Below are 19,304 nucleotides of genomic sequence, written 5' to 3' on the forward strand. Positions count from 1 at the left end.
TTATAGAATGTGCCTCTTTACCGCCTCTGCGTTTCAGATTTAAGTTATCTTTAAATTATTTTATCAGTTAAAGCAGTCACTACAACAAAACATTGAAAATTGATTTCTGTTTCATTGTAAATTATTATTACCATTTATTTTAACTAGTAGTGTTTGTAAAACTAAACCCATATTATGAATAACAATTCAAACATCCAAAATAAATTTAAATTGAGGAATATTGCAGATAAACTAAGACTCCATTTACTGAAACGTAATTGATAACCCAGATAAAAAATACGACGAATCAAAACCTCCTTTGCAGTCAGTTAAAAAGTCCGAATGAAGCCGGCTTAAAATTCATATCGGAATCGTCTATCTATAAAACGAGCCATATTTTACCTTCGGATATCCGGATGAACGACGTGGACTTAGAAAGCGATGCGATGAATCCACCTAACTTTACGACGTTCCAATTTGGAGTCTACGCAACGCATTATTAAGAAATTTATTAAAAAAGTTATATTTTTACGACCAGCCGCCAGTCTGATGTCAATCCTTCTGGGGATTCAATTTTCGAACCCAGATTCTATTTACAAAAAATTAAAGCAATATTTTGAGGATTATTAAGATATTCTTAATGAAAGCAGTTTTTGAAAGCATGCAAAACAATATAAAGGGAAGGCAATAATAAAACAGTTATGTTATAACATAGCATCCGCTATCACCGGAAGCTATAAACGAATTGTTTATTGCGCCTTGGTTGAAACTTAACATGATACCCTATAATAAAGTCAAAACCTCAATAACTTTTTAGGACGAAATTGTAACTTTTGCCAGTCTTTAGTTCTTTGCTAACTCCTTGGCAGTTCGTGGTCATTCAACTAAGTATGTCTTTAACCAAGTCTTAATAAATAAAAAATCAAATTGCGCATTATATTTATTTGGAATACGCCTCCATAAACAAAACCCGAAGAAATTTTATTCGATCTGCATTTCTTAGCAAAGAAATATTTATTACATATACTAAATAAGATAATGTTATAAAATTTTGAAGATACACAACATGTTACATGACAAATATATTTTAAAACGACATTTATACATTTAAATAAATAAAATAATTATTAAAAACTGATGTAACACTTAAGAATATTTTTACAGTCGTATCTATTGCGAAGCAAATCTGCACACGTACAGTCGGTGTCAGTTCTCGTTGATTGAACGAGGTTAGACGAAATCGGCTTATCGTTCGTCGATGGCGAGTGGGGAATAATTTCATTTGAGTATGCACGGACCGCGGTCCCGTCCCGCCGCGCCACCCGCCCAACCTACTGTCATGCAAATTGACAATGTGGATTTATACGAAACGCCTATCTATTTACCTTCGCATTGGCTAACAGTTTTGCAAAAAGAGTATTCTAAATACCTTTCGTCATTCTATGAAGAGAAATGAATTCGAATTGATCGGTATTACAGTAAGGTTTTAAATATACATTGATGACGTTTTTGAAAATGCATAAAAATGCATAAACAATTATAACATAGCGAAAATAAACTTACTTTCATTCCTCTATTCTATTGAAATGCATAGTACTCATTACTAATGTCGATGATGCATTGATAAGTAATTCTATTAGAACCACAATATACCCTCCTAATCTTATCACTTCAAAGCAATTGAAGTGTTCGGTTATGAATAATAGAGATTACATATTTTCAAATGCAACGTATATTATAATGAAATCATAACGACACTTATTCATTTGTTATTAAACCGTTAAATTTTACACCTACGTCTTAAGTTAATTTTATTTAGATTACATAATATATTGTGTCAGTAATGTTGCGAAAGAGTTCTTTAAAAGTTATAGTTTTACTATCTTGTAAGTGATTATTATTTATTTTTTTCCTAATCTTCTCTAGTAATTCCCCTATAAACGTTAACTAACTTTTCACGTAAGATACGTAAACAACTCCGTCTTTCCTTTGTTATTATAAAATAATTTAATTCCATACTTATTTTTTGTATCGCCACACGAGTAAAAATTAAATACAGTGTAATACAAATATGACAATTACCTAGACATAGAATTATGCAAGCTTGACTTCAGTTTATAAATAACGATCTACAGTAATGTTACTGATGCAACTTACCAGTTACCTTCTGTCTTATTCAAATATCCTCAAGAATACACCTTAAGTTGTATACATTATATCATAAAATATCATGACATTTTTTAACTGAATTTGTGCCCTAGTCACTGTTGGCCCACCACCACTTCACGGGATGGAATATAATTTTGGAGAAGAGTAACTGTTACGCTTATTAACCTCTCCAGGGGTAGAAAATGGTATATTTTTAATTCATCCATGTCTATGAATTTACTGCCAAGACGAATGTCCGCAGGTTCAAATCCCAAGGGCACACACCTCTGACTTTTCTAAAAAAATCATGTGTGTATTCTTTGTAAATTTATCGTTCGCTTTAACGGTGAAGGAAAACATCGTGAGGAAACCTGCACATCTGAGAAGTTCTCTATAGGAATTTCGAAGGTGTGTGAAGTCTACCAATCCGCACTAGGCCAGCGTGGTGGGCTAAGGCCTAATCCCTCTCAGTAGTAGAGGAGGCCCATGCTCAGCAGTGGGCAAGTATATAATACAGGGCTGATGTTATTTATTTTTTATTTATACTATGAATTTAACGAGTTAAAATGATGATGCAGATGCAACCGTCATAATCGCACAGTCCGAAGTATCAAGATGCTTCCACTACACATGGCTGGGGCCTAAGTGGAACAATGAGAGTACATTCCACGATGCAACGTGTCTGGATGCCACTGGAGTCATCCACGGCGTGCCTTGTGTGCTTCCACTGGTTGTGTCGGGTATGTTTTGAATAGTCCCGGATCTTGAATTTTTTCGAGGTGGGGCAATATCTGGAAAATGCCACCGTCGTCCACCTACGTACCACTAATGGTTACATATAGACATACCTTATTATCTACATAATATTACATTTGCATTTGTGTGATCAAAGCCAATAAATATCGGTAACACGGGCTACCTTTAATATAAATGATGAAAAGCCAGACAAGTTACAGCTATCCTTAAATAAACTTCGATGGTATACAATTGAACAGATAAAACGATCGGGCTAATAATAGAATCAACTAGCCTATCCAATCTTTGGTCTGAATTCCTTACACTTAGCGATATCGAAAAGGCTGATTGAATTAGCGCAGGTCAGGAGTGGAATCAACGCTTTGCCAAATATATCAAGTCCATTCAGTAGATTAGATTAAGAGCTCATTTTCGAAAAGGAACTTAAAGATTATGTAATTAGAACTCAGATTAATATTTGAAAAATTAAAATTTTTACTGCGTCTAAGTCCACTTTTACAAGGAGATTTTGACCGCCAGGCAATAGTGTGCAAGCAATGTTTTATTTCGGTGTAAAGGACAGTTAACATATGCGATGCACTGACACACAGTATTTTACAATAATTAGTCCTGAATGGCAATTATGATTTATAAGCAGCTCACTCCTTTTTCACCTGACAAATGACCTGTCTATTTTACCTAAATTAACATTTAAAAACAGGCGCAATGCGACTATAAAAATAATAATAATTTATTAGAATTTAAATCATGACTGCCTCAGTGGGATCATTGTATTGCGCGCGCCTTACGACCAAGGCTCTGCACCTCCGGGGACTTACCTATAGCGCGGCCCAAACAATCTGTAATAATTAATCTATACTAATAATATTAAGCTGAACAGTTTGTTGGTTTAAACGCGCTAATCTCACGTACTACTAAACCGATTTCTTGTTTTTTTTTTTACTAATAGAAAACTACGTTAATGCTAAGACTCCTTTTTATCTCGATAAACCGTTTTCACGCAGGCGCAGTCACAGACAAAAGCTAGTGTTTCTATCTATAGCTCGTTAGTAATATTAGTGTTCTATATGTTTTTAGACGACGGAACGTGGCCTAACGTGGATTATATTTGGAAGTATTATGCACTTAATGCATCCTGTATTCTGGCTGACAACGAAGTTTGTGCCACATATACTCATTACTTTAACGGACGTGGTAAGTTGAAATTTTTGTATTGCAATTTTGGTTGCCGATTTTTGACGCAGAACAATTGTGACTAGGTTGTGAATTTGTTCGAAATAAAGAACGAGCACTCATACAAAAAGCGGACATCTCCTTTTTCCGAGCTCCGTCATAACCTAATAATTGAATTTTCAAATGATTGCCATTCATTCACTGAGCATACAATATTTTTTTTAGTCGAGCATTCAACATCTTTTTGCACAAAAGCAGTAGACGAAAATGGAACCGCTATCACCAGAGGTTGCTACAGCCAGACCAACGGCAGTTTTGCGACAACAGTCTGCTTCTGTCGCTCCGTGCCTGGTGGAGTGCCCTGCAATAATGCCTACACATATTTACTATCTGCCAGTATTTTTATATTTACCATAGGTTTAATAATTAATAGTTTAAATATTAATTGTGAATTTTTGAATTGACTATAGTAACCTCATTATATTTGTAATATAATATAATTACTGTCTATGTACTACTACAACAAATAAAAAAATGAAATCATATAACAATAGCACCTAGTGTTACTGAGATGTTAATATAGTTGAATACATTCCTTTTGTATATTTTGCATGCATTACCTATTTTCTTCGTAGCAAAAAAATCTTGCTTTATAATATCAGTAACAGACAAAATCTATATGGCGTTATCGACTACTGGACAGTAGACGGCATAATAATATCGACGTTTGAAATGCTAATTGATATAAGCGACATTTTTTGCGACTCTAAGTTTCATACATATATAAATTCAGCACTTTTTTTCTATGTTTTTTTTAATATAGTTAAAATTTAAAAAAATGTCGCGTTAGTCAATTAGCTTTTCAACCTTCGATATTATCATGAACTGCATAATTTTGTCTTTAATATAAATTATATAAATTAATTGAATATAAATTAATTAATATTTTAAACCGGAATTAATATGATAAGATTATAAAATATATAGAGACATTTTAAATGCTTGCCATATATTGATATTTAATTCAAAGTTATGTCAAATATAATAAAAAAATCTATGTCTTCATTCTTGTCTTCTATTGCATTTTGCGGAGGTAAATGAATAATGTCTGATGCATTTAAAGCATTGATAAGAAATTTCATTAGATCGACGAAATATTCTCATAATCTTATCACAAAAAATCAATCCAAGTTGTCGGTAATGAAAAAGCGATTAGTTCAAAACAACAGATAATGTATTAATAAAGCGATAAAAATACATATTCATTTGACGTTAAACAGTTCTTGGTAAACAATATTCCTTTTAAGAAGTCGCATGTCCTTAATTTTTATTTAAGTTGGTATACTCTATTTGATTTGGTTTACGAAGTGAGACATGTGCAGTGATGTTTCGGCATAATATTTTGTTATCGGTAGTACTAATAGTCTGTAAGTATTTATTGTCATTTATCTTTTTTGTCATGTTCACTATTCATCTAATAATTTCAGGTGATTCCCCTAAATAAAACGAATCCACCTATTTAAATATTAAATATCAGTGTAGACTTCAACATTTCTTTGTACTTTAATGTGTTTCGATTGATCTTTTTCTACTTTCAATAATTATAATATATCATCAATTTTACTAGCTTATGTGCGTAGTTCTGTCCGTGTAATAGTCGTACAGTTGTGTTCATTTCAAAAAGAAAAATAGCCCGTAGTATACAAATTAGGCTATCATGGCCTATCTGTACTTGTTCCAATTCATATTGCAGTGTGCCTACGCATCAACACCTAAAATTCCTACAAAATTATTTATAAGTATATCCTAAAAAGCCATCTTCATGTCTCCATATTCACAATATTCAGAAGATCTTTATAAATTAATAAACATTTCCGTTCTTAATTTCAATTTTATTCAATAATAATATTCCTGTTATACAAATATTACAAAAAAAACATAGGGACAACCTATCTACTCGATTTTCACATTATACCTACATGTTTGTAAAGAATTACTGTATAAATGTTATTTTGATAAAGAAGATAACAATCAATGATGTTACGGATTGCCTGAAAGGTATTTGTATATTAGATTATTAAGTCTCGATACATCTTTATCGTTACCTTCATTAATTCACATTCATCATAGAACTGCGTGTAGACCAGAAACAAAACAGTATTGATTTAAGGTGCAACTGTGGTAATCGCACAATCGCCAGTGTCACGATGTTTCCAATACACATGGCTTGGCCCGAGGTTCAACAACGAAAGTATATTCCTAAATGCCACGTGTCAGGACGCCACGCGGCTTGCTTCAGGCGTGCCTTGTGTCCACCCACTTGTTGCATCATGTAAGTTAACATTTTACTAAGTATATTATAATATAAGTGATAGCAAATAGGTGGGACTGAGTGATGCTAGCTCGCTGGAACAAGGCAGTCAAGTAGACTAACGTTTTGTTGGTATCGCTGTCTCAATAAGGCTCACCAAGGCTTATTGTTTTTGTATTCTCATTTACTAACCATATTTTTAAGCTACTACTGTTAATAACCGCTATGCTCCCGTGTTAAGCGCAAAAGCGATATGTCAGGGAAACCTTATTTTGAGATAATCGAAGTTTTGTAAATATTGCTTTATAGTTTTTTAAGTAAAACTGAGAAAGAGAAACTCTTTATAGGTTTTTTTAACAATTTCTAAATAAGATACCGTTATTTAGGTAAGTTCACTGGGTGGTTATTTCTTCTATCTGATGACATAAAATCAAGATTTAGATATTTTTTTTAAGTACCGCTTTTGAGGTTAGCACGACAGTATAGGCCTACGAGTATATGGATCACTGTTATCCGAAATAAATGATTTATTATAATTGTTATATTATACAGGCTGTAACACGATAAAGAGTCCAACTGAAGTAGATCTATAGAGGACTTCAATGTGCATCGTTCTAACCCCTAGATATGTTGCCCGAAATTATATAGTTTAAGTTATTTAACCTTGTGTAGATTTTTGATGAAAGTCGACCTCAGCACAAAGTTTTGTAATTAAAGCTATTAGGTCTATGGAACAATTCCACAATCATAAAATTTAATTTATATATATATTTAATAAATTGTATATTAGTACCTAGTAGTTTTTCAGCACTCGATCGTGTTACACTCTGTATACTTAATTTTGGACCAGGACTGTCAAAATATTTACAATGTAATATAATAATAATAATAATATCAGCCCTGTATTACGAGTATATACTGCTGAGCACGGGCCTCTTCCACTACTGAGAGGGATTAGGCCTTAGTCCACCACGCTGGCCTAGTGCGGATTGGTAGACTTAACACAAATTCGAAATTCCTATAGAGAACTTCTCAGATGTGAGGGCTTCCTCACGATGTTTTCCTTCACCGTTAAAGCGAACGATAAATTCACAAAGAATACGCACATAATTTTTAGAAAAGTCAGAGGTGTGTGCCCTTGGGATTTGAACCTGCAGACAATGTCTCTATAACTGAAGATATTTTACATACAGGTCTGCTCTCTTATGGGATTTTAAAATAATAGATGTTTTTTTCTTTATACGTGTGCAAATCTTAGCCTGCATATCGAATTTCAGTAATGTAGGCGTTTGGAATGTAGATAGTAGTAAAGTAATTAGGTAATAACTGTAATCCTTTACATATTTCTAGATGATGGTACATGGCCCGACGTGGATTATATTTGGAGGAACTATGAGCAGAACGCATCCTGTATTCTCGCCAGTAATGATGTTTGTGCCACATATACGTATTATTTTAACGGACATGGTAAGTTTAAAGCACATACCGCTACCCATGAAAGTATTATGTTCTTACCATGGAGTTAATATATACTACCGTACAGCACAAGCATTATTATGAACTCCATGGTTAATAATAATTCTTGTCTTGTGCTCTACCTACACTGCTACCGCAGAGACCAGTAAAGACTTATGCTGATGAGGAAATGTATTTTACTCGTATCTGCCTAGGCACCGCATTCTTCGTACGTACTACCTACCTATAAAGTATAAAACAAAAGAACCCGAAAAACTTCCACTTAACATTATTATCTAAAGCCTCATTCAGACGGATCAATTATTGCATCATACTGTTCAAATGCCATACATAAATCGCACGAGCAACTTTCTCGCCTACTACTATTGTATACATGATGATATTCTTTCTCAAACGAGGGAGTATCGTACATTTTTTTTGTTATATTTGTCAAGATTCCTATACGATTACCTATTGTTTCCGCCAGGCGATTGTTGCCTGTCAATGAAGACGAAAATCACCTCACCGTTGCTAGCAATAATTGCGTACGATTATTCCAAGTTATAATTGTTCCGTCTAAATGAGGCTTTAAATCCATAAATAATGTTTTAAACATAGACAATAAGGATGGTTATTTATAGAGTAGTTTTTTTAACAAATCTGATTGCAATTTACATGTAGGAAAAATGCATATTTATCATGATTTTATTTTTAGCGGAAAACTCTACATCTATGTGCACAAGAGCTGTTAACAGACTCGGAAATGCCATCACTAGCGGTTGCTACACTCAAAGAAATGGCAGTTACGTGACTACAGCCTGCTTCTGCCGCTCCGTGCCAGGTGGAGTGCCCTGCAATGATGCCTACTCACACTTCCTTTCTGCCGGCATTATATTTTTCTTAGCCGTGTTAATGTTTAAAAATTTTAATGTTGAGTATTCTTTATAATAAATAAAATTTCTTAAAGATGATTGATCTATTTTTCAATATTACACATAAATAAAATCGATAAGAAATAATCTTACATATTCTTAACATTCATTACAAGCACCATACATTTTTAAACACAAGGGGCGTCTATCCCTAGCTAAAAGTATGAATACCCCAATCTTGATGGAGGATAGTATACCCTTGGGGCGAAGACTATAAATAAAATAGTTCGACAGTATTGAATACCAACTCGAACTGTAAGGTTAGCCGTACACACATAATAATATTGTCAATGCAAGATTGTCAAAAATGTTCCTCAATATAAGTTTCCGCACGCTACGAAATATTATTGTCAATTTTTTGCAGTACAATCTGACTTAGTCGTGTTTAGTCGCTTAGCATATAGATTCGTGTGCGCACGTTTTATATACTTACTTAAAAAAAGTCCTTGCATTGAGTATTGCTTTAATTTTGTCTAAAAATAAACAAACAAGATAGAAACGATGGATTAAGGACTAGATGGGAAAAAATACTAAATTATATAATTTCTTAATAAATGAACTAAAAATACAGAAGAATACTGATAAATATTGGTTTTGCGAGGTAGTCATATTTACAACACTATATTCACTGTAAGTAGATGCTATTTTCGTCCTCCAATTTAAACAAAAAGCACTAACGTTTGTCTGATTTTCAATCTTTTCGTCAAAAATATCGCCGCGCGCCCGCACATGACAATATTTTTTGAAAATACCGCTGCCTCCTCTCGGTTTTGCCGTGACAAAAGCAGAATGTCTGGAAATCCACAATAATATATATTTCTCAACTCACAATTATTACGTTAACTTCATTATTGCTGCATTTTTGTTTTTTAAATTTTATAATAATTACATATTGTTATTATTTTTTTTATTCTGTTTAGAATAATGGATACTAGGTAGTATCAGTTCGGAAACTTCCATTATATTTCATCTGACAACTGACGTGTCCAAACACAAAACGTCACACACCGCAAGTCAATGCAACGTCAAACAATATCTAAATCAACGGGTCAATTTTTATATGCCACCGTTGCAAATATACAATACTTCAGTGGAAAATAAAACACAATAATGTATTCTGTACTAACAAGAGGAAACGCAATACTAACTTATACTTTAAGCGTGTTAGCATGTTTAACCTTTTTGTGTTTTCTGTCTACGTTAACAGTGGATTACAGGACAGCTGCACAGATGAATACAGTAAAAGTAGTCGTGTGAGTAAAATATATACCTTTCCGTATTAACTATTTAAGAAATAATCAGTATTCATATCAATGTTGTCTTATTTCAGTAAAAATGTACCAGACTACGGCGCTTCCAGAGAAAGAAATGATCTCGGCTTCTTAACTTTCGATCTAAAGACAGATCTCTCTCACTTGTTCAATTGGAACGTGAAGCAATTGTTCCTCTATCTTACTGCTGAGTATATAACACCAAATAATGAACTGAATCAAGTTGTATTGTGGGACAAAATTATACTGAGAGGTGAAAATGCTCTATTAGATTTTAAGAACATGAACACAAAATACTACTTCTGGGATGATGGTAATGGTTTAAAGTGAGTATATTTTTTGTGTAATTTGTTATAGAAAAATGTGGTTGATGGCTGTAAAAATTAACAATATTCTGTGAAATGCCAACTCAAAAGAATAGTAAATACCTGATATGAAGTGGCCTGTAAAAGGCTTCTATGATCTTTTTTAACATTATTATTAATATCCTTACACATGATACCTACTAATTTAGGACTAAACTTAATAAAAACTCATCTCACCATTTCACATTCCTTGAGGCCTTCTCTATGCCACTTCTTATTTTGACAGTAAATTACAAACATATAATGCACTTCATCACAATTTAGGCAATAGAAATTGGCATATAGAATGCTATTCCACACTAATTCCATGAAGATAATGTAACACACCAGCATTACAAGTTCATGCTGTCAATAGATATTGAGGACCCTTTGCTTTCCTTATATGGATTGTCTGCCCCGTCTATTGAATTTTCATATCCTTTTTGCAATCTTTTTATTTATTTGATATAAAAAAATTACAGAATTTTATTTTTCAGATTTCAAATCATAAAAGCATTGAGCATCAATCATAGGAATGCATAAATAATAATATATTGCTTGTCAATGTTAAAATTCTAGATTAATACAAAACAGCTGTATTAATTTAATAAAATTAGCTACTTTTTAAGAAAATAATCATATAAACAATGTACTGTTCACTCAGCATTATAGTTTGAAGCATGTGATTGTAATCTATTATAGTATGTATGTCATCTCTATTTATAAGGTCCACATTGTCATGGCCAACATTTTTTTTATATATTTTAGATTTTTTGATGTTTGTACTTACCTTTTGTATTGCTGAACTATACCAGGTTACCTGGAGTGCTACAAGCTGTTATTAAGCCAACCAATAAACTAAAAGTTTGCAGAGTATGTAAATAAATATTTAGATTTGACTTCTTAACAATAAATGGATATTTTTGTAATCCTTTAGTATGCCACTGCATGTATATTCATACAAAATTTATTTCTTCAGAGCTCACAACAATGTTACCCTGACACTGTCATGGAACATCATCCCGAATGCTGGCCTGCTCCCCAACATCCAGGCTATTGGACAACACTCCTTTAAATTCCCCACAGACTACACACAGACGAGGGTATGATCCCTAAATAAATGTTAACAAATGCGTTTCTGCATTTTTGTAGGTGGGTTTGTGATGTGAGACTTTTTGGTAAAAATGTCAAATATACTGCTTTATTTAAATATCTGTGTTTAATTTTATATACTTTTAACAATAGCAATTGAAATTACTGTTTAAGATTGTTAAGATAGAATTAACTACAGATTTAGATTACTTGGAAATCTCTACATATGTCTGTAAATAAATTAATAACATTTCATGTTGTTTTATTGAAAGAAAAGACATGTTTAGTACTGATTGTATATTCATCAATTACATACTTTTAAACATACATATATAATTTTTCCTCTACAGTGTCCGTCTACAGCAGAAAAAACTAGTTTTTCTATATATGATTGCTTTCAATATAAGTCTACATTGGGTACATGTGTTAACATCATAATTTTTTACCAATTTCATTGGTGTACTTACAATTTTTATGTTTCAAAATGTTTTCAAATTGGACCTGGTTTGCATAATATTCATCAAATAGTTACTTTTAAGTTTCAGAAAGTTTCTATTAAATATTAACCTGTGTAATGTTCTTCCCTATTGTATTTTACTGCAATTCACATGACAATTTTATACAGGAATAATCCTTCAGACTAATAACTTGAGGCATAATAATATAAATGCAAGTAGACTAAAGTAGGTAGCAATTTTACTCTAATGTAATTTTCATTGAATTATTAAATATATAGATTTAAGACCTCACACAAGCATGAGGGATTTCTTATACTTTATACATGAACAAACTACGAGGAGCATAATGAAAATATATTTTAACATATTAACTAACTGTAAAAATAGTAGCTTTTCAACAAAGATTCTTGACATACTTTTAAATTTGGGTTACTTATTTGTCATAACTATGTTACTTATTATAATTACATTTTTCTAATAAACTAGATAGGTACTAAAAGATCATATGAAAACATCTATATTACACTCCTTCACTGCAAATGTTTCATTTCATTTGTGCAAATGGCATCCAACTATGTCCAAACTACTTTTTATACAAAACAAGTATTCAAAAACCCCTTTTCAATTTGATACTATGTTATAATTAAGAAATGAAGTAAAATTTCAAAATGTTCAACTGAGACAGTCTATTTATTATAACAAGACAAAAGGAGACTACCTATTATTATAAAGTATGCCAAATCCAATCTTACATTCTTTGATCTGATTCCTAATATAAACATATTTTTAAATAGAAATTGAATATTATTTATTACATAAAAATCGTCAGCTTTGGTTCGTCACTCATCTTAGTACACAACAAGTTAAACAGACCTGTATCATATTTGCTGTGGCTATAAACTAAAATTCCTTAGACAAATTACTATAATATTAGTTATTGCTTCTACCAATACAGTAATTGTATTATCCTGAGTCTATTGCATATAATAGGTGCCAGAATTACACAAAAAATAAGACAATATCCAGAAAACAAGACGCTATAATTTAACAATAACAGTTTTTCTATTTTAACAGCTCAATAACGCTTGGCATGCCTCTGGCATGGTTCAAGTTTATGTATTCAACTACTAAGAATAATCTATATTTCCATTCTACTTTAACACTAAACACTCAAAGCTGATTTTGCTTGGAAAGTACTGTGTTCCTGTAAACAGTTCAATGAAACAATGCACAACAAGTAGAACGCATGAAATGAAGTACAATATATTATTGTATAATGAATGTGAATATTTTCTAACTACAATTGAACAACATGAAAAAAAATAAACTTGTAAATTAAACCGAATGCAGCACATAACCTGCCTGTGTACTGACTAGCACTATCTGTGACCGACCAGTGCACACTACATCAATAATATGATTATCGCAAACTTTATATCAAGTCTACAAAAATACAAACGGTACTGAATTTACAAATAAACACTATAAGACCTAACTATACGTAAAATTCGAGCAACTAAGATCAGGTCAAACTAGCTAAATTCTCCAGAATTTACAACATAATTATTATTATTATTGTGGTAGATACAGAGTATTATCATTAATTGAAATTTTAAGAATTTAATTTTTTTTTTTTTATACTAAATAAAATTAACTAAGAGGTCTCAAATCACGTATCCTTATTATTTTCCTACACATATTTAAGGACTGAATGCATACTTATATTTAACTAAATAACTACAGAATTTTTAATGGATAGGTAATAAAACATTCAAACAAGCAGTTACATCAAGATAGTATGCACGTGAATCATTATATAACTTAAGAGCAAAATACTAAAGATCACAGTTTTTGCAAAAGTCAATGATTCCGCACAACAGCACATTACTACAGATGATGCTTGAACACGATACATTTCACCATCACATAGACGCCAACAAGAGCCCTAATCTGAAATGCCACATTTAACATTTTCCCATACAATACTCAACATCAAATACAACCAAAGATGAAATTAAACATTAAAATTTATTATCTACAGTGTAGTTATTCGCTGTATTTTGTCATTTCCACACTTCTGCTCGAGTTGAATATGAAACATACATAATGTCAAAAGACCTAGATCCAAAACGCGTGAGTAACAATAAAGTACAAGTTGTATACTGGAACGGTGATTTTGTCAGCATTGTGTACTCTCTGTCTGCACATCTGCTCTGAGCATCGCTCTATAGTGCGCTGCATCCAAAACGGAAACGAGAATTGAACACTGACCTCTCGAGTTTAAAAATACATTGGCTAGAGGAATTAAAAACTATGAGGGTACTGACGCGGTTGTAGAAAAGTATACCAGATGTGCCGACAGGAGTTGCGTCGTCTACCTATGCGAATGTAGTGGCGGTGTCATTCCCCTGCAGTCGCCAGAGACGCCATTTCAAAGACGGCAGGGATCCACCGCAGATCGTCACGCCCCTGTTTGTGGTGGATCATCCGTCTGCACATCCTTGTCCGCCATTGGTGGTGCAAAGGGGCGATCAGACCCATACCTTCTTGACAGATCCAGCATCTCTCTCAAGCCCTGTAAGCGAATAAAGCTTATTTCAACATCAGATTAAATAATTTTCCTCCAAAAAAATTTCATGAGCAGAATCATAAATAAATTTTACATCCATTTTAATAATATTTTTATGTTGCAAAATTTTAAAAAGGGCTGAATTGCGTAATCCTACCTTGTTCTCAGTAATAAGCCTTTGGTAAAGTTGCTCTTCTTTTCTGGCATCTCCATTTTCATCCAAGTTTACCGCCTTGTACATAATACTTGTCATCTCATTGATCCTTTCTGCTTGTTGGCGGATCAGCTACAAACAAGTAACAACTTGTAGAAAACAAGAACATAATTTTAATTATGCCATTAATTAATATCAAATTTAGAAACATTACTGGAGTAGAGGTAGATTACAGAAATAATATAATTTGTTACTATATGAAAAGCAACTAACATGCACACTGTATCACCTGTACCTGCTATAGACTCATTCTTCAATGCATTACATTTAATGTTCAGCAAATATAATAAGGCCAGTATAATTTGCTGGCTGTTGACAGTCATTGTTCCTCTTGTTGGTGATATTATATTTGAAGTTCTTACTATATACTAACTATTAAACCAAGTGTAATTACTACAACATGACAATATAAAATAATATTGTCTTTAATGATGTTTATAATTGTCATGGAAGTTAATTATCCTCTTGACTTAACACCCAGAACACCATAATTAAACTATTTCCTGTTAGATATAAATAAACATACTAATTCCCTAAGGATAATGAACTTACATGAACATATTTGTCTCAATGACTCATAAAACTAAAATTGAATAAAAAGATATCAGTGCCAAACCTAATGTTCGAAAAAAAAGAAAATGTAATAAATATAGTACACTCACCTCTTGTTGTTTGTCATTGACAGCAGCAGTGAAATCTATCCTCGACTCCCATATTCTCTTTTCAGTATGCTGTCTGTATTTAGACATGATCAGCTCCAGGGCCCGTCTGTGGTCTTCCAATGCAGCCCGCAACTCGCCATTCTCTCTTTGGACGTCGCGCATGAGACGTGATTCTCGTTCTATGCTGGCAATGAGAGCACCTCTAGGTCTCTCTCGGGAAGCTTCATTCAGAGTGTCCACTTCTTCTTTGTACTGGAATTTGTAAGACCACATTTTTAACGTGTTCTGTTATGCAAAATATGCTGTATATTATTATACATACATTTATAATATTTGCAATTTATAATTCAAATTGAAATTCCTACAAAATGTTACCATAATCTTTTTGTCTACTTACCTCATGATTGAGATCAAAAAGTTTTACAATTCCATGTTAAATTTTAACATTATAATGCAATTAAACAACTTACTGCTGGAGCAAAATAAGAAGCAGATGGTATATACATTAAAAAATATAAATAAATATTTTGTGTCATTAAATAATAAAATTATCACAGCTAAAGCTTTCAACATGACTAAATACAGGGTCATTTTCACATTGCAACCACATTTTAGTCAAATAAACATAATAAACCTGTATAAATAATTTCACCAGTCACACTCCCATTAGACAACTACTTAGTCCAAATTCCTGCAAAAGCTTAATTAATATCTTTGTGTAAAACTATACATTTTGTGCAGATCAACTGAAAAACTATTCATTGGGTATTGCTGAAAATCAATATATCATTTACCATTTAAAATTCCATTATTTTAGTTTTACATGTTTTTAGTTTACATACAATGTACTAAAATTCACAATTGCTACTTTGTTAACAGTGTAATACTTTCTTTAGCATTGATCATAGAATTGTTACTAATGTAGTTTAACATAATTGGATTGCAAGTATTTTTAGTTTTACATATAAAATACTTATGCACCATCTATTATAATTTTATTACAAACAGACTGGTCTGGGTATTGTTTTGAATTTGGGTCACAAACACACTCTTGGGTTAGCATTATAAAGTATAGATAATGTATTTCTCTGTGCTCAGAATATTAAACAGCGGAAGAACAAATACCGCACTAAACGCTTCTAGATTGTTTACACAACTCACAATACAATTATACACAAGGTCATGCAAGTGTTGCAAGAATTTTTCTTACCAAACAAGTATTCAAAGTATTGCTTAAACTTGTTAAAATTTACAGTATCCACCTAGACATTTCACAGTTACAGCTACTAAAACCGAAAGCCAACCTTGCAGTCCATCAGAGCTGGTGTCACTTACCTGTTTCATCGTGTGAATTTGTCTGTATGCCGCTTGAGTCTCGGTCAACAAAGCATCCGCCTCCGTCTCACGTTCCTTGAGACGACCTGCGAGTCTTTTTGCATCCAAAATTATTTGCTGTATAGTCAGTGACATCTGAAAAAGGCAGCTATGTAGAAAACTCGCAAGTGCACGATTAATACTACAAATCTTGAATCAACAGCACACACCCTGATTTCCACAACAAATAGTAATGCGAATAAGGTATCATCTAAGTGATTTTATGCGCTTAATTTAACAAAACACAAATTTTCATTGAAAATCAAACAACGCACATCAGCTGTTTCGTGATTAGAGGCAGCCATTAGCTTTCAGCTTTCATTTGAGGCAAAATACCTCAAAAGTGAAAAGGAAACACGAAACGAAAACAGAGCCCATGCCAGTGTTACAAGTAAAACGTTATGTTTAGCTTGACTGCACAAGTGAAAAGGAGATGGTATTGCATACGTTACCGTTGTTAAAAAAGGTAGGCAAGTAAGCACTATGACCTTGAAAATTATTGTTATATTATAGTAATTATAATTACGAGATATATGTACATTATACTATTTAAATAAAATTAAAACTATTTTAAAAACTATTATTCATGGTGTTATCTGTTTCAATATAATTGAATTATATTAAATTGCTACTAGCGCTACCTAGCAGTGAGAAGAATTTTTCTTTTTTTTATTTTGATTTTCCCTTTTTTATTGGGAAGGCAAAGGGTTCTAGCCCATACAGCCTCGTCATTAATAGTGCTTTCAATGAGATTCAGTGCGATACGGCCTAAGCCAAGTCTTCATATTATTTCCTTGTGTATTGTATAAATAAGGCCAAAGCCAAGTCATAAGTTTATTGTAAATTCTTTTCATATTCCCTTATATACTGTATTGCTGATATATTCATAAATTGCTTGGTATAGTCCCACAAACTTATCGGCCCAGTGAGAAAGTCGCTTTTACCACATTTGGTGTGGCCAGTAAAAATAAATTTTGCAATAAAGTGGGTAAGCCAGTTGATGTAAAAAAAAATATTATGAAAACTACTAAACCGATTTTCGGCCGATGCTAATAGTTTCGGAGAAATGCGTGAACAAAGAGACATACATACAAATATATACAGGGTGGTGACGACATAGCGACATTAAATGAAACCACATACCGAGTATCACGTTAGTAGTACGTATACCAAAAATTATCAAATTACAATCAATGGTTTAGCCGCAGGAATAATTTTTCACTTTAACGATTTTAGAACATGATGTACATGCATTACGATTTAGCCACGCAAGTTCATTAGGTCATTCACCTCAAAACAATTTCATTTCAAGGGTTAACTACATGCGTAATACAACTAAATACAATGTGCTACTCGCTACCCAGAAATAATATGACAATATTTTATTGTATTGCTGGTTGTATTTAGACCTAATCACCATAAAGATAACATTATTATTATTAGCAAAGAAAGATTGCCGAGACGCACCACTTGTTTTGTAAACTGGTAAGATAGCTACGTTGTCAATTCGACATTTTTGTCTAAACATGTAGGCAAGTGTAGGCAAAAATACCAGGTGTAAGGGAAGCGCTACCGAAAACGAAGACAGCGCGATCGAATGATTAGCTCTTCGAAAGAAGAGAACGTTCTTATACAGCGTTACGTATGGATAGATAAACTAAACTATTAATTAGAAACAAAATTCAATATTATTAAAAAAATATCATAATGTTGTAAGACGCACATCAGCTGATGCGGCGCGGCGCGGCAGCCGACGCTTTGTCGGCATTTCTTTTGTAGTTCGTACGCGTGTGTATTAGTTTTGATTAAATGTTCAAGTGTTTACATGAAATGTGAACCTAGTGACCATGACCACCATTTTTTAGATTACGTTCATGAATGAAACTTTACGCCCAAAAGGGACCGCCAAATAAGTACGTATGTACGCCTCTTACGTGCAGTGCCTACAGATCAGTTGAGGTTAATTAACAATATTATAAAGGCTGATGTGTTTACTTTAGATTATTTTCGCATTTAGTTTGTTTGAAAAATTAGATTCTTGTAGTTTTGCGTAATAACTTTTTTGATAATTTTAGAGTGTTTTGATCAACTAGTGGGGTTCGTGTTTTCATTTAAGGCGATACCTCAAGGTCCATTTTCATACATTTTGTTTCACCTTTAATCTGGGTAACTAAACAAGTATTGGCAAGTAAAGAATTTAAATTCACGTCTAGTTAGTGATTAGTTCTCGCAGTTGAAAGAAAAACGTAAAAATAATTAATAATCATGGATATTTCTGCCTTTAAAATTTCGTCATATTAAATTTTAAAGGCCGAAATATCCATGATTAAAGGTGAAACAAAATGTATGAAAATGGACCTTGAGGTATCGCCTTAATGACGTTATGTCGTCACCACTCTGTATACATACTTATAAAGACTTGTATATTTGTTTGGCAACCTTCGCAAACTATTATATGTAAGTGTATTGCAGTTCTAAAATAATAAAATGCATAGGTAGGTGCCAAATCGAACTCCTTTTTTGAGGTCAAAAATGTGAAATGATGCACACAGTATCTGTATACCTG

General features: G+C 32.7%; 3 protein-coding genes across 4 annotated transcripts; 2 read left to right on the forward strand and 1 right to left on the reverse strand.

Moving 5' to 3' along the window:
- Positions 1–1,702: 1,702 nt before the first annotated feature.
- On the forward strand, positions 1,703–4,672 carry LOC115444589. Its single transcript, XM_030170417.2, has 4 exons — positions 1,703–1,865; positions 2,706–2,867; positions 3,961–4,077; positions 4,282–4,672. Exons 1-4 carry the CDS (start codon positions 1,823–1,825, stop codon positions 4,518–4,520), a joined length of 561 nt encoding a protein of 186 aa, XP_030026277.1. The 5' UTR covers positions 1,703–1,822; the 3' UTR covers positions 4,521–4,672.
- A 464-nt stretch (positions 4,673–5,136) lies between these two features.
- Positions 5,137–11,714, forward strand: LOC115444601. Its single transcript, XM_037441493.1, has 7 exons — positions 5,137–5,483; positions 6,227–6,388; positions 7,718–7,834; positions 8,538–8,761; positions 9,862–10,007; positions 10,085–10,351; positions 11,349–11,714. The coding sequence occupies exons 1-7, from the start codon at positions 5,441–5,443 to the stop codon at positions 11,476–11,478; spliced, it is 1,089 nt and encodes a 362-aa protein (XP_037297390.1). The 5' UTR covers positions 5,137–5,440; the 3' UTR covers positions 11,479–11,714.
- Positions 11,715–11,743: 29 nt separating this feature from the next.
- LOC115444588 (FGFR1 oncogene partner 2 homolog) lies at positions 11,744–17,379 on the reverse strand. 2 transcript variants are annotated; one of them, XM_030170416.2, is made up of 5 exons: positions 17,191–17,379; positions 16,700–16,834; positions 15,365–15,616; positions 14,646–14,774; positions 11,744–14,494 (listed from the first exon to the last, which is right to left on the reverse strand). In XM_030170416.2, the coding sequence occupies exons 2-5, from the start codon at positions 16,832–16,834 to the stop codon at positions 14,381–14,383; spliced, it is 630 nt and encodes a 209-aa protein (XP_030026276.1). In that variant the 5' UTR covers positions 17,191–17,379; the 3' UTR covers positions 11,744–14,380. The 2 variants fall into 2 exon arrangements, with proteins under 2 accessions (XP_030026276.1, XP_030026275.1); XM_030170415.2 differs by lacking the exon at positions 17,191–17,379 and adding an exon at positions 16,909–17,166.
- Positions 17,380–19,304: the final 1,925 nt, after the last annotated feature.

Source organism: Manduca sexta, chromosome 22 (genome assembly GCF_014839805.1).
Source record: "Manduca sexta isolate Smith_Timp_Sample1 chromosome 22, JHU_Msex_v1.0, whole genome shotgun sequence".
Classification (NCBI taxonomy): Eukaryota; Metazoa; Arthropoda; class Insecta; order Lepidoptera; family Sphingidae; genus Manduca; species Manduca sexta.

Bases quoted from the DNA above. Each gene is read 5' to 3' on its own strand.
- LOC115444589 (XM_030170417.2), top strand. From the start codon at position 1,823: ATGTTGCGAAAGAGTTCTTTAAAAGTTATAGTTTTACTATCTT. The intron at 1,866-2,705 runs GTAAGTGATTAT...ATGATGATGCAG, and splicing joins AGTTATAGTTTTACTATCTT to ATGCAACCGTCATAATCGCA. The intron at 4,078-4,281 runs GTAAGTTGAAAT...TATTTTTTTTAG, and splicing joins TCATTACTTTAACGGACGTG to TCGAGCATTCAACATCTTTT.
- LOC115444601 (XM_037441493.1), top strand. From the start codon at position 5,441: ATGTTTCGGCATAATATTTTGTTATCGGTAGTACTAATAGTCT. The intron at 7,835-8,537 runs GTAAGTTTAAAG...TTTTATTTTTAG, and splicing joins GTATTATTTTAACGGACATG to CGGAAAACTCTACATCTATG. The intron at 10,352-11,348 runs GTGAGTATATTT...TTATTTCTTCAG, and splicing joins GATGATGGTAATGGTTTAAA to AGCTCACAACAATGTTACCC.
- LOC115444588 (XM_030170416.2), bottom strand. From the start codon at position 16,834: ATGTCACTGACTATACAGCAAATAATTTTGGATGCAAAAAGACTCGCA. The intron at 14,775-15,364 runs GTGAGTGTACTA...ACTTGTTTGTAG, and splicing joins TCAATGACAAACAACAAGAG to CTGATCCGCCAACAAGCAGA. The intron at 14,495-14,645 runs GTAGGATTACGC...ATTCGCTTACAG, and splicing joins GGCTTATTACTGAGAACAAG to GGCTTGAGAGAGATGCTGGA.